Source organism: Bos javanicus, chromosome 19 (genome assembly GCF_032452875.1).
Source record: "Bos javanicus breed banteng chromosome 19, ARS-OSU_banteng_1.0, whole genome shotgun sequence".
Taxonomy (NCBI): domain Eukaryota; kingdom Metazoa; phylum Chordata; class Mammalia; order Artiodactyla; family Bovidae; genus Bos; species Bos javanicus.
Genome location: NC_083886.1, coordinates 10,620,197 through 10,646,948, shown reverse-complemented (window position 1 = coordinate 10,646,948; position 26,752 = coordinate 10,620,197). Strand labels below are relative to the sequence as shown.

Here is a 26,752-nt window from a genome sequence, read left to right as displayed (position 1 = left end):
CAACCTGATTTGACCGTCAAGGCTCTAGTACCAGCTAGCCCCCATCTGCCTTCCCAACCTTATTTTCCACTCTTCGCCTTTCCTTCCCCTGCTCCAAGCTTTAGCCAAACTAGGTAAACACTTCCTGCAGTTTCTGCAGCCCAGAATATTCTGCTGCCTTCCTGTTCCAATAGATGGAATTCTTCCCTACTCCTGCAGGACCAGCTCGTGTATCTCCACTTTCAGGAAGCCCTTCCTGACGCTCCACTTAAGACATGGTCTCTCTCCTTCCTTGATTCATCTCTTATAAGCCCAGTCTGGCCCCACTGGCATAATTGCAGCTTACTAAACGCACAGCTCTCCTACAAGGTTGCCAGGGCCCTGCTTAGTCTTTTTGTCTTCTATTTGGCACAAGGTTGCAGGCCAGATCCACTAGTGCTTAATAAATATTCATTGGGTGAATGAATGAATAATAAGTGTTGGTAACACACTGGTTGCTATATATGTATCTTACTCTGGATTTGTTTTTCTCTCCCCTGTGTCCCAACGGGAGTCGCTCTCAGTTTTCAATCTAATCACCCCTTCTGGACCCATTCCCTGCTCTTGCCTCTCTCTTACAGGTAGAACAAGCAAGAGGCTGGCCTGACCCTCAGTGACCTGTCTTCTCCCCTCTCTCTAAACGCAGGCACAGAAGAGGAGCTGGAGGAGCTGTGTGAACAGGCCGTGTGAGATGTTCAGTCCTGGCTCCAACCAAGAGAGCTCGCCGGATGACTCGGGGCCCTACCTGGCACAGAGTCCTGCTCCTCAGAAAAGAAAGGACTTCAGAAAACAACCCCCCCTTTTCTGGGCCATATTCCTGGAGCCAGTGGCAGAGGGTGGTGATGGTGGGTGGCAGGTGTCCTCTCCTGCTCCCAGCTCCAGACCTTGTCGGCAGAACCACCTGTGTCCAGCCAGGCAACCAGCTCCCACTGGTGTAGGTGGGCTCCCTTGCAGGCTGCGCTTTTCTGAGAGCAGAAAGCTAGGCATGGGTAGACAGGTGTGATAAAGGTGGTGCTCCTTCCCCAGCCTGAGCACTTCTCCTTCATCCCAGGCCTCATGTTCATACCAGCAAATGGGTTCAGCCAAATGAATGAACCCTGCTCACCTCCTTCCTGAAGACAGTCTTGCACACCAGCTTTGGCTTCCCTTCGTAAGGCTGCTGCATCAATGGCAACCCTGGTTCTTATCGTTTTCCTTCTTTGCAAAGAGATGATGGGCTTTGCAGCTTCACCAGGCAGGGCCTGCCCTGGTGCACAAGGAGTTTTCCCTCCTTGTCCATATTTGTCAGCTTCTCTATATTCAGTCAGAGGAGAAGCCAGGGTGTGCAGTCCCTGAGGTGGTGCAGCACCTTGAAGAACCTGGGTTGAAGCCTCTGATCTTCAGGCTCCCTTGTTGTTCCAGCAGCTCCAGTCCCTCTGGGGGAGCGTGGTGGGGGTAGTGAGAAGGGGCTCACTCTTCCTTGGAGATCGCTTAGCTGAAAATCCCAAAGGACATGGAAGATGAGGATTTCTGTGGGACTTTATTTAGGAAGAGGGAGGAGGAGATGAAGGTAGAAAAGGCTGAATTCCAGCTGAACAAGGAATTTTCCTCTGGGCGCTTCCTCTCAGAGCAGGGAGAGGGAAGGGGGGAGAACACGGGAGAAGCAGTCTGGGGCCCTTGAGATTAGATGGCCCAGAGGCCCAGCTTCCCAGTATAAGCCACGCAGGTCAGATACACAGTGCGGAGTAGGGTCAGAGAAGGAAGTCTGGCCCGGGGCAGCTGGTCCCAAGTGGGCAAGAGCTGAGGGGCCTCCTCGGGGCGATGTTCGCCCTAGAGCAGCTGGACCACCGCTGGCCCCCTCAGGCGTTATCCCATTTGGAATGTGAATGCGGGAACAGAGTGGGCACAGCACCCACCTGGAGATCCTCTTCCCTCAGAGTCAGTGGGGAACTAGCACCTAGGCAACCCACGTGGGTATTTATATCTGAACAGGCAGAAAGACGCTTGAATCAGGCACTATGATGAGAAATGTATTTATTTGCTAATATATTTATCCATAAACTTGATCTGGTCTCATGGTTTTTTTCTGTCATGACTGTCACTCGGGGTAACAACTTCATCTACGTGGGCAAAAATATTCCTGATATCAGAGGCTAGGCTCTGATTTATGAAAGAACAGAGTAGCATGGTGGTCTCGGCAACAAGAACTGGCTGGTAAGCCCCTAAAAGCATTGTTCAGTGAGATCAGGGAGAGAGAAAGTGTGACTGGATTCTCCTTGTGGTTCAGTGTGCCATTTGTACTATTACTGTATGTTTACTTCACACTCTATAATGCTTCAGGGACTTTCTTTGTGACCCTGCAAAACACTGTTGCCTCACTTTTCCACTCATGAAATGCGCCCACTTCACAGAGTTGTTGGAGATCTCCCCTGGGACAAACAGGGTGAAGTGTGTTTCAAAGTAGAGAGTATGCAGTGATAAAGAACATCCTAACCCCAGTCCCAGCGCCCATCTGAACACAACACGGGACGGGCCCCAGGCACAGACCGGCCTTGAAGAAGCTCCGTTTCCATTCAGGAGGCCTGGTTGGGAAGATAGAGCAGCGGGGCCTGAAACCATCTATACCCCACAGTTGCAGTCTAGATAAACACAGATGAACGTCCTCTGCCTACTCGTGGGACTACCGTGAAGCTCAAGGGAGCTGGTGCTACGTGGGTATGGAGATTTCCATAGAGCCTGCAGGGGCTTATCCTCTTCTCACAAAAAGCGTTTTCCCTTCCTGCTTCATCGGGAAAGGTTTGGTAGAGGTGGGGGTTGTCTGGTGCCAGTTTTGAACCAGACAGCAAGGCATTTGTGCACCCTATAGGAAACAACACGATCTGAAGTAGAGGAACTGGATCTAAACGCTAAAAGCTGCACAAAGCGTAAATTATCAGTTGGAACTTACATAAAGAGTTCTTAGAAATAAATACGCATTTTTTTTTTCGGAAGTCGGCTCACAAAACAGCATTCCTGTGGACGCAAAGGGAAACCCAATCACTCGCTGGCAGGAAACCCGATCACTTGCTGTTAGGAAACTCGATCACTCGCAGGTAGGAAACCCAATCACGCTCTGGCCTTTAGGAAACCCAATCACGCTCTCGCTGCTAGGAAGGAGGGGGGCGGTCCCTGAACTTCTCATCTCCGCTGAGATAATCCAGAGGGAGACAGTGGACTCTCTGGCCCTCCACTCTTAAGACAGGAAGACAAAAAAAACACCTCAGCTGTCATCCGGGACGCTCCAGGGGACCAGCGGTCCAGGTCAGACCTTCCGGCCCGCGGCGAGCTCCCGCGCAGGCGCCAACCGTGCCGCCCCGCCCCTCGGGCCCCGCCCACACGCTCGATGGCTGCGCACTCTCGCCCCCGCGCCGGCCCAGGTGCCTCTCGGCCGGCCCCGCCTCCTGGCGGGAGAAACCATATCAAAGGCGGGGGACGGGGCGGGGCCGCCGCGCCGGAAGGGGAAGTCTGAGGCAGAGGAAGTGCAGGTATTCTGGGTAATTTTTACTATTTATCCGCAGGGAGAGGTGATTGTGGCTCATTCCTTCGTTGATCTTCGTTGCGAGAGGATGGCCCTGGAGACGGTGCCGAAGGATCTGCGGCATCTGCGGGCGTGTCTGCTGTGTTCGCTGGTCAAGGTGTCTGTCGGGGACCTGGTTGTACTGGCTGACGGGAGACCAATCTGGGGGAAAGAGGGCGGAACAGATGTGAGGGAACAGTGAAAAAGAAAGTCGGATCCAGGGCCCGGAGGGTGGCAGAGTGTGGGAAGGAGCAGGAGGCCATCGTTTACTTCAGCAGGGACACTGCTAGGTTGTGCAGCCGTGGGCAGGGGCCTCTCACATGCCTTTGCAACTTCAGCTTTCAGCAGAGGCGTAACTATAACAAGAAAAGGGGTGTGAGAGTGGAACTTAGGCAAGGGGCTGTAGGAATGGTGGGTGGGGGGCATGATGAGACGGCCAACATAGGGAGCTTTGTGCTTCAGCAGGCAGAAGTATGGAAAAGTGTTTTTTCTTTTGGGTCAGCTTTCTTTTTTTTTTTTTTCCTCTCCCAAGACTATAGACCAGTTTGAATATGATGGCTGTGACAATTGTGATGCATACCTTCAGATGAAGGGTAACCGAGAGATGGTTTATGACTGCACCAGCTCTTCTTTTGATGGGTAAGCCCTTTGGATTGCTACATTCATTCTTTATATTACCCCCACCCCACAAAGTAAATTTGGACAGACTGTTGAGACTCTTAATATGAGTTGGTCTCAGTTATTTTGAGACATACTAGTGCTGTGCTGTCCAGTACATTTTGAACATACTGGTTTAAAGGAACTGTATTACTGAAGTTAATTTAGTTTTTGTCGTTACTCCTTTAACATGGCTATAGAAACTTTAAAAACGAATTGTGTGGCTTTCATTATATTTCCACTGGACAGTTCTTCACTAGACTATTAGGGAATTTCTGGTAGGAATTGTATTTGTCTCGTGCACTGTCAACCTGGCATAGGGCCTTAATACATGTTTATTAAATGCAGGAGGATCTTTTTTGAAAATGAAGGGTAAATTTTGGCCCCAAAGCTGATACTTTTAGATATGTCTAAGAGGACCTATGAGAAAAAGTTTTCACTTAGTGAGATTATCCAGTGGGGGCAGGGAAATGAGAGAAACCTAAGTTGGATGGGTCTCAGTTTTCCTTCCCTAAGGGAGGAGCCAGGAGGCAGTATTCTTTGGGGTTAATGAGGGCCTGTTAAGTTTATTTTGGTCTCTAGGCCAATGAAGGGTTTATACATGAACTGGGCCCAAACCCGTGCTTGCTAAAACTACTTCAAGGTGGGCCCACTTCATTCTTCTTTGTTTTCCTTTAAGGGAGAGTAAAGGATTGGGCAGAAAAGATGTTTCATGGAACCTTTACTTTGTACATGTATAGACATGCAGGTACACGCTCAGATACTCCAGTTCTTTCGTTTGTTTGTTAGCACATCTCATTTCTTCTCCTCCCAGCCCCTGGCAATCACCATTTAACTTTCCTGTGAATTTGATTACTCTAGGTACCTCATATAAGTGGAATCATACAACATTTGTCTTTTTGTGATTCGCTTATTTCACATAGCATGATGTCTTCAAGGTTTATCCATGTTCTAGCATGTGTCAGGATTTCCTTTTTAAGTGTAATGCTATCCCTTTTTAGGTATATACCAAATTTTAATTATCTGTGTATCTATCGATGGACACTTGGATTGCTTCTACCTTTTGGCTGTTAGGAATAATGCTGCCATGAATATGGGTTTACAAATACCTGTTTGAGTCCCTGCTTTCTTCCACTTCTTTGGGGGTATATGTCCAGAAGTAGAATTGCTGGGTTATTCTGTTGAACATTTTGAGACGCTGCTGTACTGTTTTCTGTAGCAGCAGTTTTACGTTGCCACCAGCAGAGTACAGGGTTCCAGTTTCTCCACATCTTTGTCCTCACTTGTTGCTTTTTGTTTTGTTTTTGGTAATAGGAATCCTATTGGGTGTGATGTGGTTATCTTATTGTGGTTTTGATTTGCATTTCCTTAATGGTTAGTGAGGTTGAGCATCTTTTCGTATCTTTATTGGCCATTTATATATCTTCTTTGGTAAAATGTCTCTTCAAGTTTTTTACCCATTTTTGATCTTTTGTTATTGAGTTGTAGGAGTTATTTATGTATTTTGGTGCATATTAAGATTTGAAGAATAAGTATATCCAAGGCTAAAGAAGATTAGAGGAGGGCTTGATAAAGTCAGCCAGAAGTGGAGGAGATAAGCATATGAATCAAGCTCTTAATAAAGAAAAGAAGTGTAGGATTTTTGAGGAGGTCAAGGTGATAAAAAAGAAAGGGATTGACTTGGGCAAAGGAATGGAGTCGGTAAAGCAGGGTATGTTTGGAGAGTGGTGGGGATTCTGATTAGATTAAATCATCAGATTGGATTAACAGGCACTGTGAGGCTGGAAGGATAGATTTTGAAGGACAGAAGGACAGAGGAAAATACACATTTGGTCATGAGAACAGCCTGTGTACATGCCTACCCCAGATTGGTCTGCCAGGCCAGAGTGGGCCTTACCCTACTTGCCACCTCTAGAGATGAGGTCAGTTCCACTCAAAGCATATGACTGCGAATATAGGATTTGGATGGGGAGGGAGGCTTCCTAAGTAAGAATCCAAGATTGTTAGCAAGAGAAGGAGAAGTGGCTACTGAGGAGGCAGTCAATAAACATCAGTGCAGGTCTGTCCCAGAATAACCTGATTGAATGAGGGGGGTGACAGAAATGACCTCTGTAGCTTCTGAAAGCACCTGAAGCTTACCTGTCATGCTCAGTAGCAGGCTTCTGGCCCTTTCTGTGGCCTGTGCTCTGGGTTTACAGCTACCCTGGGAGGAATGATTAGGATAGTAAGGAGAGCTAATGTTTATTTAGCATCTACTCTGTGCTAGGGCTCTTTCGTGTATTAGCTCACCCTTTTAATTTCATCTTAAGTTCTGAGGGAGCTCTTCATATGCAAGTCAGGCTGGACAGCTCATTAGAGGCAGAGCTTGATTAAATCTAACTTGTTTCTACTAAGGGGACCTACTGTTTAGACTCAGCCTCCCCTTTGCCCTGGGCCCCAGCCTTCAGTGGTCGTGCTGGTTGTAATCAGCCATCTACCTCGAAAGCTGTCCCACCCCCTGGGGCATCAGTCTTTTCAGGGGGGCGAGTGATGACTGACCTGTGACTGGGGGCCAGGGACTTAAGCCTGAGCACTCTCAGTACTAGCTCTTGAGTCAGTCCCTTCCCAGCACTGGAACTGTGCAGAGTCTTCCTTGCTTCCTGGTAGAAGCTCATTTCTTGGCTTTTCCTGAGGTTTCCTCTCCCAGAACTGCTGTGCTAGCTGGGAACGAGGTGAAGGTGGGCATGGGGCCCGGGGTGGGCTGGGCAGTGCCCTCAGCCTCGCTTTCTCCAGTGGAGGCGGCTCAGGCTAACTCTGTTTCTTTCCCTTTCCTAGAATCATCGCGATGATGAGTCCAGAGGACAGCTGGGTCTCCAAGTGGCAGCGAGTCAGTAAGTGTCTCCCTTTGTCTTTATCCTGGCCTAGATGTATTGTCTGGGCTGGGTTGGGGGAGTCTTCAATCAACGGGTAAGTGGCCCCAGAGTGAGAAAGATGGGGTCGGAGGAAAGCCACGAAAAGTGTCCTGTGCCCTGTCATTTAAAGCTTGTAGCCAAAAGAAGCAACTGCTGTTCTCTTAGAGTTGCAGCATTTCTTTGATTTTTAGCTTAAGGTTGTGTGTGGTCTTTTGTCGTAACTGACTCTTAACCGCAGTCTCTTCTTCTCTTTCAGGTAACTTTAAGCCAGGCGTGTATGCAGTGTCCGTCACTGGTCGCCTGCCCCAAGGTAATAATAATTATAGTAACAGCCCTTGTTCATTTATTGTGCCAGGCTTTATGGAAGTTTCTCATGTGAATTAATGCCAGTGCTCATGACTCTCTGAGGGAACCAAAGCTTCAGAGAGGTTAAATAACTTGTCCAAGATCCCCCAGTTGGTAAGGAGCCAGAATTTCCACCCAGGCATTCTGGCTCCAGAACCCTTGCTTTTGACAGCTACAGTGTGTCTCCCGTTGTCTTCCTGTTCTTACTAAGTCATTGACAAGCATGTGCCTGGGTCATCAAGGGGGTGACACTCCAGCCACGCAGTTCTGATGAGCAGTCCAGAAATTCCAGTTTGCCTAGATCGTACCACTCCGTCCCCTCACCATGTGGGAGCCAGGGGACCCTCCTTGTCTTCTGACTCTTCTCCCCTCACAGAGCTGTTTCTCTTCCCACTGCAGGAATCGTACGGGAGCTGAAGAGTCGAGGCGTGGCCTACAAGTCCAGAGACACGGCCATAAAGACCTAGGAAGGCGCATGGCTGCCAGCATCTTGCCTCCTCATCTCTGCCGCCGTTTGTTTTCTGTCATGGAGCTAAATGGGCAGAACTTGAAACACATCCCGCCCTCCGATATTAAGACTCGGCTGACTCAACAGATCAGCCCAATGTGTCCTTGGGCCATTTTTACCCTCTTTGGACTACTGTGGGGGGTGGGTAGAGACTGAGTTCCATGGGGAGTAGGATGCTAGTTTTCCTACCTACAGCCCAGGGCTGCACCCTTGCTCATAGGCAGGACTCTGGGTCAGATGGCAATAAACATGAACCCCTAGAAATGTTCTCAAGCCCACAGCAGAAGCCTTCTTGCCCTCTTTCCCTTAGCTGGGCGCAGTAAGAACGCACTGCCCAGTAGGCATCTTCCCAGAGCAGCAGAGCCCTTCTGCTCTTCGCGATCCGTCTCTGAGCCTCCAGGGTTGTAGCCTTTCGAACGTGCTTCCCTGGGTCTCGGAAGGTCTGCTGTCCTGAGTCTAGGCAACCGTATCAGCCTGGTAGCCCTGGTGTCTGTGGTTGCCGCCTTCTGCCCTCTAGACCTGGCACAGCAGGTATCCCTTAAAATCCTGAGGGCAAATAGTACTTGTGCAAGTATTATTTGCCCTTGACCACGTTTAATACCTTTTTTCTCTTCTTTGTTCATTTCTTCCTATACTTCAGGCGCACCAGTGGCACCTGTGACCTCCCCCTGCCCACCTTCCCAATGTCCCCCTAATTGGAGACCCTCAGGTTACTGTTGGGTCCTGCTCTGGTTAGTTCGGGCCTCCCCAGGAGGTGGGCCTCTCCTTTTGTCTCTGGCTTAGTAGGGGTTCTTGAGTCACGTCATGCTACTGGCCAATGTGAATTATTTGTTTTAGAATTAAATATTTATCATAAATTCTCATCTATTTAAATTTCTGTAATAAATCCTGTTAGTGTCCCCATTTTTGTTGTTACTGTTGTCATTTATTTGGCTTCTCCAGGTCTTAATTGTGACATGTGGAATCTAGTTCCCTGACCAGGGTTTGAACCCAGGCCCGCTGCATTGAGAGCATGAAGTCGTAGCCACACGACCACCCGGGAAGTCCCAGGGTCCTCATTTTTATTTCCCTAAGTTTCTTGCTCCCCATCTGTTCAGAACGAAAGTGATTACATTTCATTTAGTTCACGATTTTTGTGATTATGAAAATAAAGTGATGTGAAAATTCTGTAACTTCAGTTTTATAAAAGGTAACATTCACTCTTTTATTGGCCATTCTTAAATATATATCCACAACATGTGTGAAAGTCACTCAGTTATGTCAACTCGGCAACCCCATGGACTGTAGCCTGCCAGGATCCTCTGTCCATGGAATTCTCCGGACAAGAATACTGGAGTGGGTAGCCTTTCCCTTCTCCAGGGGATCTTCCCAACCCAGGGATTGAACCCAGGTCTGCATTGTGGGTGGATTCTTGACCATCTGAGCTGTATACAGTCAACCAAAGTATCGGGGAGTACTGTGTGAGGGCTGGCACGGAGCCGAGGGGCCTGCACTGGGGCTGTGTCTCTTAGCCACCTGGTGTTGCTAGTGAGTCAGTGTCTCTCTCTTACCTGTGACCTGGAGTGTGTGGGAGGGCGGGGAGATGCTGCCTCACCAGTGACCCTCCGCATCCCTTGTGCTCTCTCAGGCCCAGGGAAGGAAGCTGGGCGCGACCCGGCTGCTCACGTCGTCCCCCCCAGGTCCTCTTCCATCTGGAACCATTTTCTCTGATGCCTTCGAGCTCAGGGAGTGTTCCGTTAACTCCAATCCCAACTGAGTTTTTCTAGGACTTCCCCAGCCCAGCAAGCTGACCGAGCTCCAGGGGTAGTGGTTTCTGTTCTTCAGTTTCAGTCTGAAAGGGGCCTTGGGAAGCAGCCCCACCAGGCCGGAGCTGACATGTCCTGCAGGGAAGAAGTGGGTTTTACCAAGAGTGCCCGGGCCGTGCAGCCAACGCCCCACTTTCACTGGCGTTCTCAGAAAGTCCCTTGGAAATCCCCCGGCAGCCGTCCTGCGTGTCTGACCCGGACGTAGCTGTTCTGTGAGAATGGAAACAGTTGGGGGGGGGGGTGGGGCAAGGGGAGCTGTGCACAAATAACCGCACTCACGCTGCCTCAGCTCCACACCAGAGGGGCCCTAACTGTCAGCTCCGCAGGAAGCCAGAGACACAGGCGCTGGCGGTTGTGGGGGAGGGCCGGCCCATCACGGTGACCGGATTTCACAGACTGGGGTGCCGGCAGCCTCTTCCTGGGAGCTTCCTCTGAATCCACCTTCTGGCTTTCTCTGGTCCTGGAACCCACTCAGGAGCCCAGACAGGCGAGAAGGCGCTGGAGGCTCATCCCCTGTCAGGAACCTAACAAAGCTGGAATCCTGACCCAGGGATGGAACCCGGGTCTCCTGCACTGCAGGTGATTTAGTCTTCCCTGTGGGCTCAGACGGTAAAGAATCCGCCTGCAGTGCAGGAGACCTGCGTTTGATTTCTGTGTCGAGAAGATCCCCTGGAAAAGGGAATGGCTACCCACTCCAGTATTCTTGCCTGGAGAATTCCACAGACAGAGGGGCCTGGTGTGCTACAGTTCACGGGGTAGTGAAGAGTGGGTCTCCCCAAAATGGAGGGGTTGACTGACGGTGCATGCAGCTTCCAGCCCAAAGCAGGGATAGGTAGCTGATAGAACAAGGGTCAGAAGACTCTGGTCTTGGAGGGAGCAGTTTCCCTGAGTAGTGGGATGGGCTGGTGAGGGCCTAAATTCAAACCATTCTCTTCAGGTTTGGGCACCGAGGCCTCACTCCTCTGGCCTGGTCGTTACCTTCATATTCCCAGCCTGTCCGTGACCTGCCATTCGGTCCTCAAGTCCCTTCCATGACACCTGGTTTGTGTGTGTGTGTGTGTGTGTGTGTGTGTGTAAAAGAGTCAGGTAGAAAATGTTTAAGAACAGCTTAACATCTCACTCTGTCTGGCACTCTGGTTCATATTTAGAATCAGTGAAGTCTTTCATTTAAACAGCCTTTTAGGGACTTCCCTGCTGGGGCAGTGCTTAAGAATTCACCTGCCAATGCAGGGCACATGGGTTTGATCCCTGGTCCAAGAAAATCCCACCGGCCTCGGGGCAACTAAGCGCGTGCACCACGACTGCTGAGGCCGGGGCCTAGAGCCAGTGCAACGGGAGACGCCACCACAGAGAGAAGCCTGAGCGCCTCAATGCAGAGTAGCCCCCCACTCACCACTCCTAGAGAAAGCTTGCACATGGCAACGAAGACCAAGAACAGCCAAGAAAAAAAAAATACCCAGTCCTCCCAAAATACCCCCCAAAACAAAAAACATGGCATTTTACAAGTTGACAAAAGGGCTTTCACATCCATTATCTTATTTAATCCCCGACAAAGCCCCTTGTGTCATGGTTAACGTCCCGAGGGAACGATGAGGAGACAGAGGCTCTAAGAAGTAAAGGGACTGGGCCACGATTAAGCGGTGGAGCCTTAGCTCAGGAAATGCATTGCCTACACCCAGTTTAGGGCTGTGTTCTGACATGGTTCTCCCCAAACGCAGCAGCTTTGCTCCCCTTGTGATTTTTCCACAGAACCAGCAAGTTACATGTCCCTGCACATGGAGCCGCCGCAACCACCCTACTCTCACCACCTACCTCTCTAGTCTTCAAATCTAAAATTGGCCAGGGACGGGGAGGAAGTATGGGGAGGATGGCCCAGGGAGGAGATGCTTGGGGGTTACAGAAGGATCCCCGTGTGGAGCATTGGGAAACTGGTCCAGGCCTGCAGATCCCGCCTGGCCGCAAACTCTGTTCTGTCCATCCGCTCTCAGGGATCTGCTGCCCTCTGCCAGACCCTCTCCAGCCTCCCCTGCCTTTTTTCTGCTGGCTGCCACCCTCCATCTGCCCAGGGTTATGGCAGCTTCACCCTCCACTGGAACCAGGGGCGATGTCGCTGCCTCCCAGCCCTGCTGCCTCCACCGCCCACTAGCCCTGACCTTTCTAAGTCACTTGACTTCTCCAAAAGTAAGTTTCCTCTTTATAAAACGCAGTTGACAAAACCCTGGTCTCAGGTGACAGGACAGTGGTTCCTTGTGAAAGGCGGGGTTGGAAGAGGGCACAGGGGCCCCTGAGGCGCTGGTTATCGTCTGTGTTTGGATCTGGATGCTAGTAACACAGGTCGATTCTCTTTCTGGAAATTTCCCGAGTTACACACTCACCATTTGTTCACTTTTCTGTTTGTAAGTTATAATCAAAATACTGAAAGATGAATCGGCAATTCTTATCTTAGGATAGTCTTAAAAATCAAATGTAAGCATTCAGGTAAGAGCAATTTGAGAGCTGTGACTTCTAAGGCTGTACATGGGACTTCCATGTAAAGTCATCCCCCTCTAGATAAGTTCTAAGTAAGAATGTCATCACTCTAACCTTCTTGGGCAATAGATCTTCAAGTGTATCTATCATTCACAAATTTATCAAAACTGCAACATTTTCCTTCAAGTACCATGGCTTTTTATCTTAATCTCTTTGTTCTTTCAATTTTTATGACCTACTTTGTATTTTTTTTAAACATATGTACTTCCTTTCTATTTGGATCTGAGATTGTGAATGTCATTTAACCTCTACTTGGCTTTGATCATTTGTTATAAGACCTCCATTTTTGTATAATGTGATGAAATGACTCTGGGACTAATTAGTTTTCTCCCTCTTGGATCCATGTCAGCCTGTCAGATGTAACTTTTGCTGCTCATGAGTGGCTGGCCCCTTCAGTTTGTTTTTTTTAAATTGTTTATTTATTGGCTGCTCTGGATCTTCATTGCTGTGTGCGGGCTTTGTCTAGTTGCAGTGAGCAGAAGCTCCTCTTGGCTGTGGGGGGCGCAGGCTTCTCATTGTGGTGGCTTCTCTTGTGGAGCAAGGGCTCTACAGCACGGGCTCAATACTTGTGGTGCTTGGGCTTAGTTGCTCCAGGGCAGGTAGGATCCTCCTGGACCAGGGATTGAACCAATGTCTCCTGCGTTGACAGGCGGATTCTTAACCACCGGATCACTCGGGAAGTCCTGAGTTCAGTTCAGTTCAGTCGCTCAGTCGTGTCTGACTCTTTGCGACCCCATGAATCGCAGCACACCAGGCCTCCCTGTCCATCACCAGCTCCCGGAGTTCACTCACATTCAGTCTTGTTTGAACTAGGAGAACAGATAGCCTCACTGATAAAAACTGCTGCTGTGTGAGCCAGTAAGACTTGGACTGAGGAAGACAGCACATGGCCCTTGGGGCTCAGAGGCCTTCACCACTGGGAGGTGGAGGTCCAGGGCATTGTGGCAGGGGAAAGAGTGAAGGCAGGTCACGCAGAGAATGCGCGGGCTGGGAGAGTCACGACAGGCCTCACTGTATGGACACAGAGACCGAGCCCCGGAGTCAGGGCTCAGCCTGCCCTCAAGAGGGGCCACTGCGACTTTGTATGTCCTCCACTGCCCGATTCAGCACCTTTCACCTATAGATACCGCTGTTTTTCTTTGCTTTAAGATTTCAGGAAGCAGGAAGTGAGTGCAGAGAAAACGCTACCCCGGGCTGCTGGTACCTCGATGCTAGAACCTCTGAGCATACGATAGAAACCATCTCCCCTGTAGACCTGGGCATTCCTAGTCTCAGCACTGCCCACCCCTGAGCGGAGCGCAGGCCTTACAGGAGCATGGACACAGGACTTGAAGCCCTGGCTTTCCTTGGGTGGCCATCCCACAGCAGAGGGAGGCCTGTTAGAAGTCAGGGAGCCAAAAGGCTGCTTCGAGTCCTTGTGCGGCTTCCTGACTGCTTCCTCTCCCTCCTCTGCACTAAGTCTTGTGCTCCAGAGAGAACTGGGTCGGGGGGAGATAAGGAACAGCTTTGGACACCAGGGTGGGGAGACCCCAGCTCCTCTCCAAAATGGAGGCCCTATCCCTTCTTCCCCAAACCCAGCCGCTGCCGCCCTTTCAACCCCTCCCCCGAGCCCGGAAAATACCTGAAAGGAAGTGGGTGCTCTGGGCCAGTAGCCAGAAGAGGGGGTTTAACTGTCACCTGGTCCCTGGGGGGCTTGAGTGGCAGAGGGCAGAGGGGAAAATGCAAATCTATGCTTGGGAGAGAGAAGAAGTCCACGGGGAGGTTGAGGCTGGCCGCCGAGGCCCAGCCTTCCTCCTGGGCTTGTGGTCCCCCTCTGGGGCCTGATCACAGGCCCGGGAGAAGCCAGCAGCTGCCTCCGCCCACCCTGGGCAGGCACTTTCTCTGGGCATCTGAGTAGACTCACTTCCTCAGCCCTGCACCCCGGGGGAGCAGGAGGAGGGAGTGGGGTCTGGAGCTCCTAGAGCCAGGCAGACGGTGAGGAGCTGGAAGGGGTCCAGGTGGGCACTGACTCACCTGCTGACAACCTGGGAGAGCGCCTACTGTGTCTGCAGCAGGGGGCCAAAGCTCAGACTGGAAGACCCCTCCACCCTGCAGCAGGGGGGCCTAAGCTCAGACTGGAAGACCCCCCGCCCCGCCCCGACCCTGCAGCAGGGGGGCCTAAGCTCAGACTGGAAGACCCCCCGCCCCGCCCCGACCCTGCAGCAGGGGGGCCTAAGCTCAGACTGGAAAGACCCCCCAACCTGCCTGCCCCGGCCTCCGCACTTCTCCTCCCCCTACCAGAGGCCAGAACTGGGGACCACGTGGTGTCCCAGGCCAGGGATCTTCACAGCCACTGGGAGGCAGAATAAAAGGAAGAAGCGGCCCTCGGGCTAGAACTTCCACAGTCATAATTTGTTCTGTAGGGATGACAATTACTCGGTTCAAAAACTTGGCCACCTGCATGATCGCATTTGCTCCTCAGTACCATCCTGTGGGGCATTATCTCCCTCTCACAGATGGGAAAACTTGAGTTTCAGGGAACATGGTTTGCCCAAGGTCCGTGGCCAGGCAAGGCTGTACGGGGGGTTGGTTTTCAGCCCAGCTGTCCTCAAGGCGCCTCTTCGGTTCCTCCGCGGCAGATGGGGACCCAGGCACAAAACTGGGGCAGGGGTGAGAGCTAGTTCTTCCTTTCGCCCTCTCGAGCCCCAGTCTGCAGGTGCGGGTCTGCCGACTGCAGTACCAAGGTCTTTGGGGACAAGGCGTCCACTTCACTCCCGGGCTCACTGGCCCATGGACCCCTCCTGGAGGGCCTGGGCCCCTGGCCCTGTCCCCACTCCCCGTTTGGCCCCAGGACTCTCCCCAGCACCCCTTCCCCCTCCCTGCAGCCGCAACCCCAGGACACAGCGGCCTGCGCCCCATTGGCCGGCCTGGGAGCATTTGCCCTTATTTGGCCAGGCTGCTCCAGGCGGCCTCCACCCCCAGGCCAGCCCCCGCAGGCCCGTCTCTCTCACTTCGTCTTTTTGAGGTTTGGCTCTGGGGCCCTGGCGGGCGTCGCTTCAAACGCACTTTCTGGTTGAGTCACTTTTTTAACGGCTCCAGGGCTGTGAGCTGCCGCAGCGGCCACTGCAGAAGCAGCTTCCAGCCCTGGTGGTCACCACCCCCCACCCGACAATTTTAACGGGTTCTGAGGGAAGAAGCTGGGGTGGCCCCTCGCTGTTGACCACTTGGGGACCCACTTAGACCCCTCTGTCCCCCCCACTCCCGAGCCTGGGGCCCAGGAAGTCTGCCCTGGGTTCCTCTCCCTGCTTCTTTTCCAACCCTCTTCTCTGACTGGGCTGGTGGGGAGGGAGGCAGGCTGCCTCTCACTGTCCTGTTGAGTGTCCACGCTGAAGTCCGTGTGGTCCCCTGGGGGACACTTGAACGGAGTTCCTTAGGGAAACAGAAATGGGTTGCTGGCTCTTGGCTGATTTTCAGGAAGGTGAAACTTAACCTCGCTAAGTTTCCGGTTCCTCATCTCTGAGATGAGGATACTCTCATTTACATCACTGGGTCAGCATGATGATCAAATGAGGTTTTATAAAGTTCTTGGCTGCTGTCCTTCCCCACCCCCCGCCCCTCAGCTCTGTGCACACTGTGGAGGTGAATGAAGAAACAGCCCAGAGCAGCTCACAGACAGTCCTCACGAAGCTCTCTGCTCTTCCCACCCCTTCACCTTCTGCTTCTCCAGCTGCCCCTGGGATGTGAGGTCGGCCCCAGAGGGCAGGATGCAGGCAGGAGGGAACAAATAGGCGGAGGAGACCCCCAGCCCCCTGCCCCTGTTCTCAGCCACCAGGAGGGGTGGATTCAGCTCAAGCTCCTTTCCCAGCCACGGCCGTCTCTGAGCTATGGGAGGTCTGCCTGTGAACTCAGTGGGGAAATCCACAGGCAGGTCCTGGGACACAGGCCTGCTGTTTCTTCCTCCAAGGGCCTTGGGGCCCCTTGCTCTTGGGGACTTCCTAGAGTACACACAGGTCCTTGGGTCAATCTCTTCTTCAAGTTTATAGATGAAGAAACAAAGGCTGGGGGTTGGGGGTCAGATTCAGGGATGGGTCCAAAGTCACACTGTGAATAGCCCCAGGGTGGGGACCGGACTCCTGGTCTCCCACTTTCTGGGGTTACCCTCACTTTCGTGGTCCTGATGTTGGGGGTAGGCAATTAGCCTGATGAGAGACCATAGTGGGTTCCAGGCAGGGATGAGCTGACCAGCCCCACTCTTGGGACACACACACACACACACACACACACACACACACACACAGAGTTTATTTGTAGCAATTAAAACTGGAGCAGGTGCAGATCTGCACTGAAACCAGGCACCTTCGTACCTTTGTGTGGAGGCAGCCGGGAAGGTGTTTTTTCCAGTCCTTCCTGTGTCCCTAGGGGATCTGGTGGAGGACGTGTCTGGTTCCATGGGCACTCCCACGGCAGTGGTCAGGGTGGTCTTCCTCCTCACACCCACACCCTCTTTCCTACCCAGCCCACCCTGCCTCTTCCTGGATGATGGGGACAAAACCCTGAACCTGGCCCTATGTTGCTTTGTGACCTCGGGCCGCCTTTGGCCTGTCTCTGGTCTTGCAGCTCCATTTCCTCACTCAGGTCAGTTTGCTGCCTGATCCTGACCTCCTCCCTGAGTGTAGCTGGCCTCCCAGGGTTCACCGCACCTGCCTCTCACAGAGCAGCACAGGAGAGCATGAGGTTAAACTTGGAGGATGTCTGGGCTGTGCAGGCAAGGCCAAGGGCAGAGGGTGCCCACCCTCCTTGTCTGGAGGCCGCTCAGCTCTCCTGGTGCCCCTTCCCCTGTCCCCCCAGGCTCTGGGCTGAGACACCAGCCTTTTTAGGTGCTGCAGCGTCCTTGGGGACCTGGCCTGTCAAAGGGCTTTCTTCTTTCAGCCCCTGCTTCCCTTGGCAGCCCCCCCCGCCTCAGGGAGCGTGACATCCTAACATTTGGGGCTGCCGACTCCAATCGCCCTTAGCCCCACTGTGCAGCACCGGGGGCTCAATCTCCCTCCTTTGTGGCCAGGCCCGTCCCCCAGCCTCGCCCGAGGGAGGGCGGGCCGCTCTCCCCTGACTTCCTGTTTGTGCAGCGGGCCCGTGGCTTCTCTCTTGTTGTCTCCGCACCAGGCAGGTTATCTGGGCTGCCATCTTTGCCTGTCTGCTGAGTGAGGGCCCTGGGCCCGTGCAGCTGGAGGGGAGGCTTGGTTTTCTTCTCTACTTACCTGTGCAGACAAGACCCTTGAATTTCTCCCACCCTTGGGGTCCATTCTCCCTTGCAGGTGTTACGCCTTCAAAAGGCTGTTTGCTCCCCGTTTCTCCTTGCCCAGTCAACTGCTCCTTTCTCTATCTCCTCACCTTCCAATCCTCTTCCATCTGTGCTCACTTCCTCCAGGAAGCCTTCTCTGATGGGCCCCAACCACTTAAGCATCTGTCAGTCCAGCCCCATGGGCCCCTCAGCGCCACTCAGAACTGACATGGTCTCGTTGCTACCGTTTTATAAGATGTCGGCGTATGTGAAGGCACGTGGTGTGTCTCCTCTCACCCCGCAGATTCAGCTCCTGCTCAAGCAAGAGTCCTGTGTCCCCATTAGGCCTGAAGCCTTGCTTCAGGTACAAGCCACTCGCTCACAGTGACACGTGACGCTCCCATGCCCTGCATGTGTATGTGTCCTGGCTTTCAGACTGGGGAGCCCTGAAGACAGGGCTGTGTCCTTTTCTCCTCGGGGACACCTTTACCTGCCCGCAGCCTCAGCCTGGCACACAAAACAGGCTGTCCCCAAGGTCAGCGAGGTCGGGTGGGGCTGGAGATTGTGAGCCTGGCGCCCTCCAGGAGGCGGGTCCTGGACCCAACAACCTCAGGGCCCTGCCCTGGTGGAAAGGTTGGTCTCGCTTTGTTTCTGATGTCAGCGGCCCCATCCCTCCTCCTTCTTAGCTTGGTCCTGACTCCTTTTCCCCTCTTGCTGCCTCTGAGCGAGTTCCAGGAGTGTCAGAACTGGGAAGGACCGTGGAGGACACTCTATAGCAGAGTCTTAGTGAGCCCAGGCTGCCCACTGAGTGCCTGGCTGAGCCCAGACCTGCCAGCCACCACGGGGTGGAGTTGGAAGAATCGACTCAAACTCCTCTCTCCTTCACAAAGAGAGGCCTCCTGTCTCAGCCACCTCCTCAGTCAGCCACTGGCCATCAGCAAGGCTGTTTTCTCTCATCCCGGGGAGCTCTGGAGGCAGGAGTGGGAGTTGCTCCTCTCTTAAGGGCGCCGGTGTCCTGAAGCTACCCCCACCTCCGCACAGTCACCCTCCTAAGCACAGGCCTCAGAGTCCCAAGTGAGCTTCCTCAGGGTTTTTCTAAGGAGGAGCAGGTTGTGTCCAGGGGTGTGCAAGGGGCCTTCCTCAGAGTGTAGGCCTGAGCTGGGGTGTCACTTGCAGGGCATCTGTGTGGGTCTGAGCTCGCTGTGCCTCTCTAGACTGGGGACTGTGAGCCTTCTGGACTCTCCAGGCCCTGTGTGTATATGTGCATGCTTGTGTGTGTGTGTATTTGTATATGTGTGTGTGTGTATGTGTATATGTGCATGCATGTGTGTGTTTGTATGTGTATATGTGTGTGTGCCCATGCATGTGTTTGTATATTTGTGTGTGTATGTATGTGTCTATCCGTGTGTGTACATGTACGTGTGTGTATGAGAGTGTGCATGCGTGTACATGCATGTGTGCAGGCCTGCGCTCAGTCATTCACTCAGGCCACACCTATGGGCTGTGCAGCACAGAGCAGCCCAGCGCTCCTGTTCGACTCACCTGGGTGGTTCTTACTGTCTCAGTGTTCTTATCTCAGACCCTGACCCTTCCTTGTCTTTGACTTTGTGTCTGGTGTCCACGTTCTCTTCCTTTGAGGCCCAGCAGGGCTGGGGGAGAAGTCCAGGGTATGGAGGTCCTGACCACCCCCGCACCAGTTCCATGCGTCCTCAACCCCAGCCTCAGGATGGAATTAGGGAAAGGCCCAACCCGTCCAGAAACCGCCAGACCCTAGAAGCTCTGTGGTTGGAGAGGCTGAGCCTCCAGCTCTCTCCTTAAAAAAAAAAAAAAAAAATCAGTGGTCCTTGGCCTAGAGCACTGAGGTCAGACAGGGAAAGCAGCCTCTGTTGTCACAGAGGGGCAGGCATAAGGGGTGCCCCCCACCCAGCTCGGGTCAGGAGAGAGGCCAGGCTGGGGTTGGGGTCTGTTGAGGGACAAGCGTGTCTCTCAGAAGGAAGCTCAGGTCTGACTTGCCGCAGGTCACACGCTGAGGGAGCCTGCGGCAGAGCTGGGCCCCAAAGCCAGGCCCCCTGGCCTCCAGCCTGTGACTCGTTTGCTGGGACGAAACACCTCTAAGGTGATGACTCTAGTGATACTTTAGACAGAAGCGGGGCGGCAAGATGCTCATGGAGGAGGAACCCTGAAGGGTGGGAGTCTAGGAACCCAGGTTACTGCACGACTCTGATATTCTTATCCTCTTATCGCCTGGGGCAGCCACTTCCCCTCCACCCAGGGTCTGCTGCAGTGGTCTGTTAAAGGAGCACTGTCCCATTTCTGGCCAGCTCATCTTCCTCGCCACTGTCCCTTCAGGCCTGCAGGTGAAGAACCGTGTTTGCCCTTCTCTGTCCTATTTATGGGCCTGGAGGTGGGTAACTATTTTCCAGGTTGAGGGTTGCCAAGCCTGAAGGAAAAGACGCAAGAGAGTTTTCTCCCTTGCTGCCTCCCCGGCAGGCCAGTCCTCTTCTGGGCCTTTGAATCAGGGAGTTCCCGCAGTCTGTGTGTGCCTGGCCTGGAATGGGGGACCCAGAGAAGATGCCCATGGGAAGGAGTCCCTGGGTGATTCTCGTCCAACCTACCTGCTCCCTCACCTTCTTGGCCCTGGCCCAATCCACCCCTCTTGATGCCAGAGCCAAGCTCACTGAGAGGTTTGGAGAATCACTCACCCTAGCCCCCCACCCAGCCCCACACCCCGTTTCCCGCTCCCCCCACCCCCAGCCAGGGGCCCTGGGATGGGCAGCTTCCTGCCTTCCCCATGGGGAAAGCGGGGGTGGCATGCAGGTGGGCGGGCCCTGTGCCCACATCCGGTAGCAGCTTAGAACCTCTGCTCTCCGAGGCTCTCTCCCTCCAGCCCTCCAAGCCCAATGACGCCCAGGCCCTGCCTGAGACCCCAGACCTCATCACTGCCCTGCCCTGCCCTCTTATCCTGACAGGCCCTGCGGGGCATGGGAACACCAAGCCTAGGGTCAACAGGCCCGGTGCGACCCCCACAGCGTGCTGAGGGGGTCTGGTCTCCTGCAGGCGGTGCAGGGGGAGGGGTGCTTTGTGGGGTGCTGGGGGCAACCTGGAGGTTATCGTAATGTGCTGCCCTAGACCCCCATTGGACACCTGTTCCTCAGTGGCCTCTCTGGGCAGCACGTACAGGAGCCGTGGCCCGGTCTGAGTTCCACTGCTGTCCCAAAGGGAGGGGAGTTTTCTGGGCTAGGGTCGGTGGGGGTGGAGCTCAGAGAAAAGGTTCTTCTCTTGTGCTAGAATTTAGGCCCTGAGAGGCAGCCCTTACGTCCTGGAGTCACTCCCATGGCAGCCCCCGGACTTCTGAACTGCCCCCCATGGCTGGTGTCAGGGGGGAAGGGCAGGCCTGGGGTCCCGGAAGCCACCTGCCAGGGTGTGTGCCATGGTCTCTTCAGCCCCCTCCCGCCAATACCCAGCCTTGTCTCTGGTTTCCTGTCAGTCTGTCCTCCCCAGGGAGGGGAGGGGCAGCTAATCGGCACCGCAGTGTGGGGGCGGGCTCCAAGACCGTTGGGCGCCCTGAGATCTGACCCACGTGGCCTCGGGGTTATAAGCCCTGCCCGCCCTGAAGGGAACCCCACTTGGGAGCCTGGAGCACAGGGCTTGCGCCCTTCAGCCCTGCAGCATTAGGTAAGGATCTGAACCTTCACTTCAGCCCCAGCTGGGGATCCTGGACTTTGGGCCTCAAGGGGCGAAGAGGGGCTTGGGCTGCAGGCTTTGGGTGGAGGCGCTGGGGAGGGGCTTGGGAGGCTCTGGTGCCAAGGCTTCCAAGCGGAGCGCTGGGCAAAGAAGGGCAAGACCCCTCAGGTCTACAGCTTCTGTGGTAGGCCAGCACCTCAAAATCCTTGACTTCTCTCTAGACAAGGGAAATGAAAATGGCTCCTAGCCCTCAGTGAGGAAAGAGGGGTCCACGGCTTCAAGGGACAAGGGCGGGAGAATAGGGTGGGGATGGCAGAGGGTGAGGAGAGGCTGGAAAGGGGGACTTGGTGTCACGGAGAGGTGCTCAGGTCTCCCTCCACCCAACATGGCCACCATCTCTGTCAAGACAGCCTTGGGCTCCTACATGGGGAGCCACAGCGGTGGGTGGTGAGGGATTCCGGCCTTGGGCTGGAGAGGAGGCCGGGGACCCAGGCCTCTGGTCTGGCTCTGGAGGGCATCACGCCAGGGGTCAGAACCGGGGACTAGGGTAAGGCCTCCTGAGTGGCCACGGTCTCCACCTGAGTGCCCCCGAATGTGGGGGCGATGGGGTGGAGCCGGGTTCGTGGTGGGGGGGGAAGGGAAGAGGGAACCAAAGAGGAAGTGGGGGGAGGGAGGCCCGGTCTGGCGCCATGCTGAGTCACCGCCCACAGGGCCCGGGCAGGCAGGGTGCCGGGCCAGCGGGCAGGGGGCCGGGGTCTCGGGGCGCAGGGGGAGGGCTGGGGGGCCGTCGGGCCGGAGCCTGGAGGAAGAGCCGGCGGCCTGAAGAGCACCGCAGACGGACAGACAGACAGTGCAGTCACCCATAAAGTAGAAAGCACTACTAACAGCACTGGAGGGTGTAGTGTTTCCTACTTTATGGATGAGTGTACTGTGGGCTTCGGAGACCACGCCGCCGCCGCCCGCCGTCGCCGAATCCCCCGCCATCGGGACCGCGTGGGACAGGTGAGCCCCGTGGGCGCCCCCCGCACGCCACCCGGACCCCTGAACGGCCGCCCCTGCCCGCCGTGGCCCGCGTGGAAACGCGGCCTGGTCTCCTCGGCTGCCCCGAGGGCCGGCAGGTGGACGTCTGGACCCGATGCAGCCGGAGAGGTGCCCCTCGAGCGGCCCGGGCGTCGGCGGACGGATGCCGGATGAGCAAGAGGCGGGAAAGGGGGGGAGACGGCATGGAGGCGGGAGCGGTGCCCGGGAACCCGACACTAATAAAGAGTGGACTCCTTCTCTCTTGTCTGAGACTCTTTTGCTGGGTGCGGTGGAGCGAATGGGCTTAGCAGGCACATGGATGCGCAGAAAGGCCGGAGGGAAAGTCACTCTCTCCTGAGAGAAATGGGTTTGGCTCTGCCTAAGAGACCAGAAGGGGGCTCTGGGCTTGGTCGGCTGGTGGCCTGCGGAGGGCCATCCCCAAGGGAGGACCTCCCTGCAAAGGAGGAAAGTGGGCAGGACGTCAAGGGCAGGGCTCTGAGGACCTCCTGCCCTTTACCTGAGCTCCGACCTTGCGCTGCCCTCCACCTGCTTTTCACACTCGCAGACGAAGGCTGCCTACCTTTAAGCTGTAATCTCAGAAAGTCTAGGGGCTCCTTGGTAGTCTAAGAATTGGGAACAAACTCACTGTGGCTCACACACAAAAAGCATCTTATACATAAGACAAGGGCACAGATGCTAATATACAAAGCACACACCAGCACATGAGTGCAATCACACACATGGCCCCATATACATAAGCTATCAATACAAACTGTATAGGGATTTCCCTGGTGGTCTAGTGGTTAGGACTCTGCGCTTCCACTATGAGGGTGGGGCAGGGTTTGATCCCTGGTTGGGAAACCAAGATCCTACAAGTTGTAAGGTGCAGCCAAAAGAAAAAAAAAAATTGAAATGGTACCTATACATGGCAGCATGCCACACAGTGACACACAGGGATATACCCACACTCAGGACACACATATATTCAATAGTAAACACACATGCAATGATACAAATACATATAATATGTGTCACAGAAGAGCACACAAATACACATATGGTGACATTCACATAAACACATTACTTCTGTACACATACACATATACTGACACGTTCCTGCACAATGAATATACAAGAGAGACATGGTGATGTATATAACTACACATATAGATATAAATAAAACCACGCCATTGTATGTCATTACAGATCCGTGACTGTATGAGAGGGTGCTCTATCCATATACATTTAAGATGACTCACATGTTGTAATTTATACACTCACACAACATAGCCTCACATACATATCACACACGTGGATGACGTGACAAGTATATATGCAGTGGCACATACACAGAAACATGCATGCGTGTATACCCAGGGAGGCCCACAGACCCATAATAGCATACACGCATGCATACATGTATGCGTGTGCATACGTATATAAAGCAACACAATGCCCACATACACAGAGACAAAGTTATGTCCTATATATGTGTACTACACATACGCATGCACATGATGGCATCTGCATACACCCTGCACGTATGGATCTGTATACTGATTTAGGGAAGTGAGGATGACACGTCTTCTTCATGCTTCCCCACCACCAAGAGTTCCATCAGCTCTGGCCTAGGTAGAGCCCACTGTCAGGGGCTCTGTGGCTTAGCACTGCTGGTGCTATCCCCTGGGGCTGCCACACGGGGGCCCCCTCCCTTAGGAGAGACTGGCTTGAGCCTCAGGTTTGGAGGGACTGAGTCTCCGGTCCAGAGGCCTCTCTGAGGTCCTTCCCAACATCCGTGTTCCTGGGGACTCCATCTAGGTCTCTGCGGCCACATAGAGGCTGGTTTAAGAGTGGAGGAGTTCCACATCCTTGTCCCCAAAATGCCATTTTACCATAACAAAAAGGCTTAGGATGAGACAGAAGGTGAGCTTCCTGACAGTTTGGGGCTAAGCCAGCCTAACGAGCCACGTGGCCTTCCCCGCTGGCCTGAGATGGCCAGGTTGCCCCCAGGAGGAAGCAAAAGCAATTATCTCAGCCTATTTCCACCTCTGTCTCCTTGTTTCTCTCCTCTTGTTTTCATTATCTCGATTTCCCTGTCCCTCTTTGTTTCATCTTAAATTCCGTCTTTTCTATTCCTGCCATTCTCCGTGGCTGGATCTCTGTCATGCCAACACCCTGTCTCTGTCTCTACCCGGCTTGGACTGGGGCAGCTATGGAGACAGCCCCCCTGTCTGCAGCCCCCCGCCCCCCGTCTCCCTATCCCGGAAGACGTGGGTGTGTGTGTGGGAAAGGTGGGCGCTCACACGTTGGGGGCACTGGGTCGACATCCTAAAGAACCTGTTCTTCCCTCTGTCCCAGCCCTGCCTGCCGGTCCAGCCCACCAGTCCAGCGCCATCCCCATGGAAACCAGCAGCCGAGTTCCTATTGGTGGGCGGGAAGGGAGGGGGAGGGGGAGGGAAGGGCTGGCTCTTCCTCGCTCACCCCCCTGGTTCTGAGGCTCGGCCCTCCTCCGTGCCCACCATCTCGGGGCTCTGGGACTACAGGGAACCCCTTCAGTCCCCAGAGCTGAGGCCAGCAGGGAGAGAGACTATGAGGCAAGCAGCCCACCGACCCAGGCCTCCTTAGGACCAGCCCAACCGCCCAGCAAGCTGGCCAGCAGCGGCAGAGAGAGGAGCGGGAGATAAAGGACTCAAGCGGACCTTTGGGGATCACCCCCAGCAGCTCCTGTGGACCCTAGCCGGCTAAGGGATCGTGATGGATGGTCAGACTCACAGATGCTGAAACGGACACACAATGACAGCCATGTACACAGCAGCACAGCACTGAGACACTCAGATACAACCAGTGACAGCATCACACACTGCCACAGCCCTGCAGTAGACACCCACACACGCAGAAACAACTGGCAACTCTGAAACAGGCACAGGCAGTGACACACAAAACCACAGCCCCCAGCACACACAAGTAGGATCATCCATCCTCCAGATACACACACACACACACACACACACACACACACACACTCACACACACACAGCAGTGCTGACCAGCACAGGCCGACCTGGAGACACGCGCACACCCTCAGCCGGAGCTGCTGTCGGTGGCCTCAGCACGCTCTCCCCATCCCTGCGGGGACACCCTTGCTCCTCCACAGGCTCGTGCACACGAGCAAACACAGCTCGCACACCCCTGGCTCCAGCTCCTCCGGCAGCCCCGGCTCCCGCAGCCTCCTTTGTGGGGAGGAAGCACTCGGCTAACCTTGGATGGAATTTCAGTGAAGCCAAGAGCTCAGAGAGGAGAGGGTCTGGCCTGGCACGACCCTCATCGGCCCCTCCAGCTGGCTGGGTGATGTCCCCCGGCTGGGGTCCTAGGGACCCTTGGCAGAACCATGGAGCAACTGACATCCCTTCCATCGCTGGGGGACCCCGGAAACATGGAGCGGTGGGCACTGCCCGCCTGGCAGAGCTGGACTCCAGGCCGGGGGGGTGATGCTGGAGGTGCATCCCCAAGCATGGCTGGTACCCCCACAGATCTGCGTGTTGGAGAACTGAGGCCTGAGGAGAGTTCCGAGCCTGAGGGAGCCCGAAGCCCGGGGCCTGTGGGGGGCATGGAGCCTGGAAGAACAGGAACTGGGCTGCCCAGCCCTGCGCGGGGAGCCTTGAGCTCCGGACCCCGCTGTCAGAGGCTGGAGGACCCGGAGGCAGAGGCTTTCTCTAAGGTAAGGGAGCTGAGGTCGGCCGGGGTCTGCGAGACTAGGGCTCTCACCCTGCCTGCCGGCCTGGGCATGGTCAGGGACTTCACTGCCCCCTGTCTTCTCCGGGCCTATCTCTGTCTGCAGGTCCATCTCAGTGACCGTCTGTCCTCCCTTCTTTGGGCATAAATCTCAGTGGTTCCGTTTTTCACCATCTGTCTGTCCTTCTGACTCGGCCTGTCTGTCTGCCTTGAACCCTCCCCTTCCCCCTCCCTCTGTGAGTCTCTCTCTGACAGTCTGTCTGTGTCTGTCTCTCTTCTCTGCACCTCTCTGTCCTTGGGGGCTGGGGGATACTGGGGGAGTGTGTGGGGGTGTGTGTGATGGAATCAGAGTCTGGAGGAAGTGACTCAGTAGAGGGGGGCTCAGTGCTGGGCCAAGCCAGGGAGGATAAGGTTTGGGGTGGGTGTGAGCCGTCTCCTGTAGATGACGAAGGGACCTGGACTTTGGGGGACTCAGGACTTGGGGGAGCCTGGAGGAGTGGGGGTGGGAGTTCAGGCTGGTCTTTCCCGAAAGGCGACGCTGGGCAGAGGTGGGAAGAGCTGGGGACGAGCAGAGAGGGTTCCAGGGTTGGGAGATGTTCGTGTATTAAGCAGCCCCTCCTGTACTCCACCCTGAAGGCCTGGGGCATGGGGAAGAACCTTCTTGTCTCCATGTCTCCTTGGACTGTGGAGGGGGAACGCGTCCATACGGAGGGCTCTGATTTCCATAGGTAGGGTGATTCCTGAGGGGCTGCACCCTATCCTTTCCCATGC

At 54.4% G+C, this 26,752-nt stretch overlaps 3 protein-coding genes across 8 annotated transcripts in view; all 3 read left to right on the top strand.

Annotated features, from left to right (window-relative positions):
* Positions 1-2,063, top strand: part of RNF43 (ring finger protein 43) — a 67,527-nt gene extending 65,464 nt beyond the window's left edge. For both annotated transcript variants that reach the window (XM_061390112.1, XM_061390111.1), the window contains one exon: positions 665-2,063. In XM_061390112.1, coding sequence (XP_061246096.1) covers positions 665-708 — 44 coding nt within the window. In that variant the 3' untranslated portion in view covers positions 709-2,063. The remainder of the gene's footprint in view (positions 1-664) is intronic.
* A 101-nt stretch (positions 2,064-2,164) lies between these two features.
* On the top strand, positions 2,165-9,121 carry SUPT4H1 (SPT4 homolog, DSIF elongation factor subunit). Its single transcript, XM_061390127.1, has 6 exons — positions 2,165-3,297; positions 3,555-3,671; positions 4,086-4,192; positions 7,025-7,080; positions 7,358-7,411; positions 7,846-9,121. The coding sequence occupies exons 2-6, from the start codon at positions 3,603-3,605 to the stop codon at positions 7,911-7,913; spliced, it is 354 nt and encodes a 117-aa protein (XP_061246111.1). The 5' UTR covers positions 2,165-3,297; positions 3,555-3,602; the 3' UTR covers positions 7,914-9,121.
* Positions 9,122-22,611: 13,490 nt separating this feature from the next.
* Positions 22,612-26,752, top strand: part of TSPOAP1 (TSPO associated protein 1) — a 28,485-nt gene continuing 24,344 nt past the window's right edge. For all 5 annotated transcript variants that reach the window (XM_061390102.1, XM_061390104.1, XM_061390100.1 and 2 more), the window contains exon 1: positions 22,612-25,967. In XM_061390102.1, the coding sequence (XP_061246086.1) occupies positions 25,638-25,967 (330 nt within the window). In that variant the 5' untranslated portion in view covers positions 22,612-25,637. The remainder of the gene's footprint in view (positions 25,968-26,752) is intronic.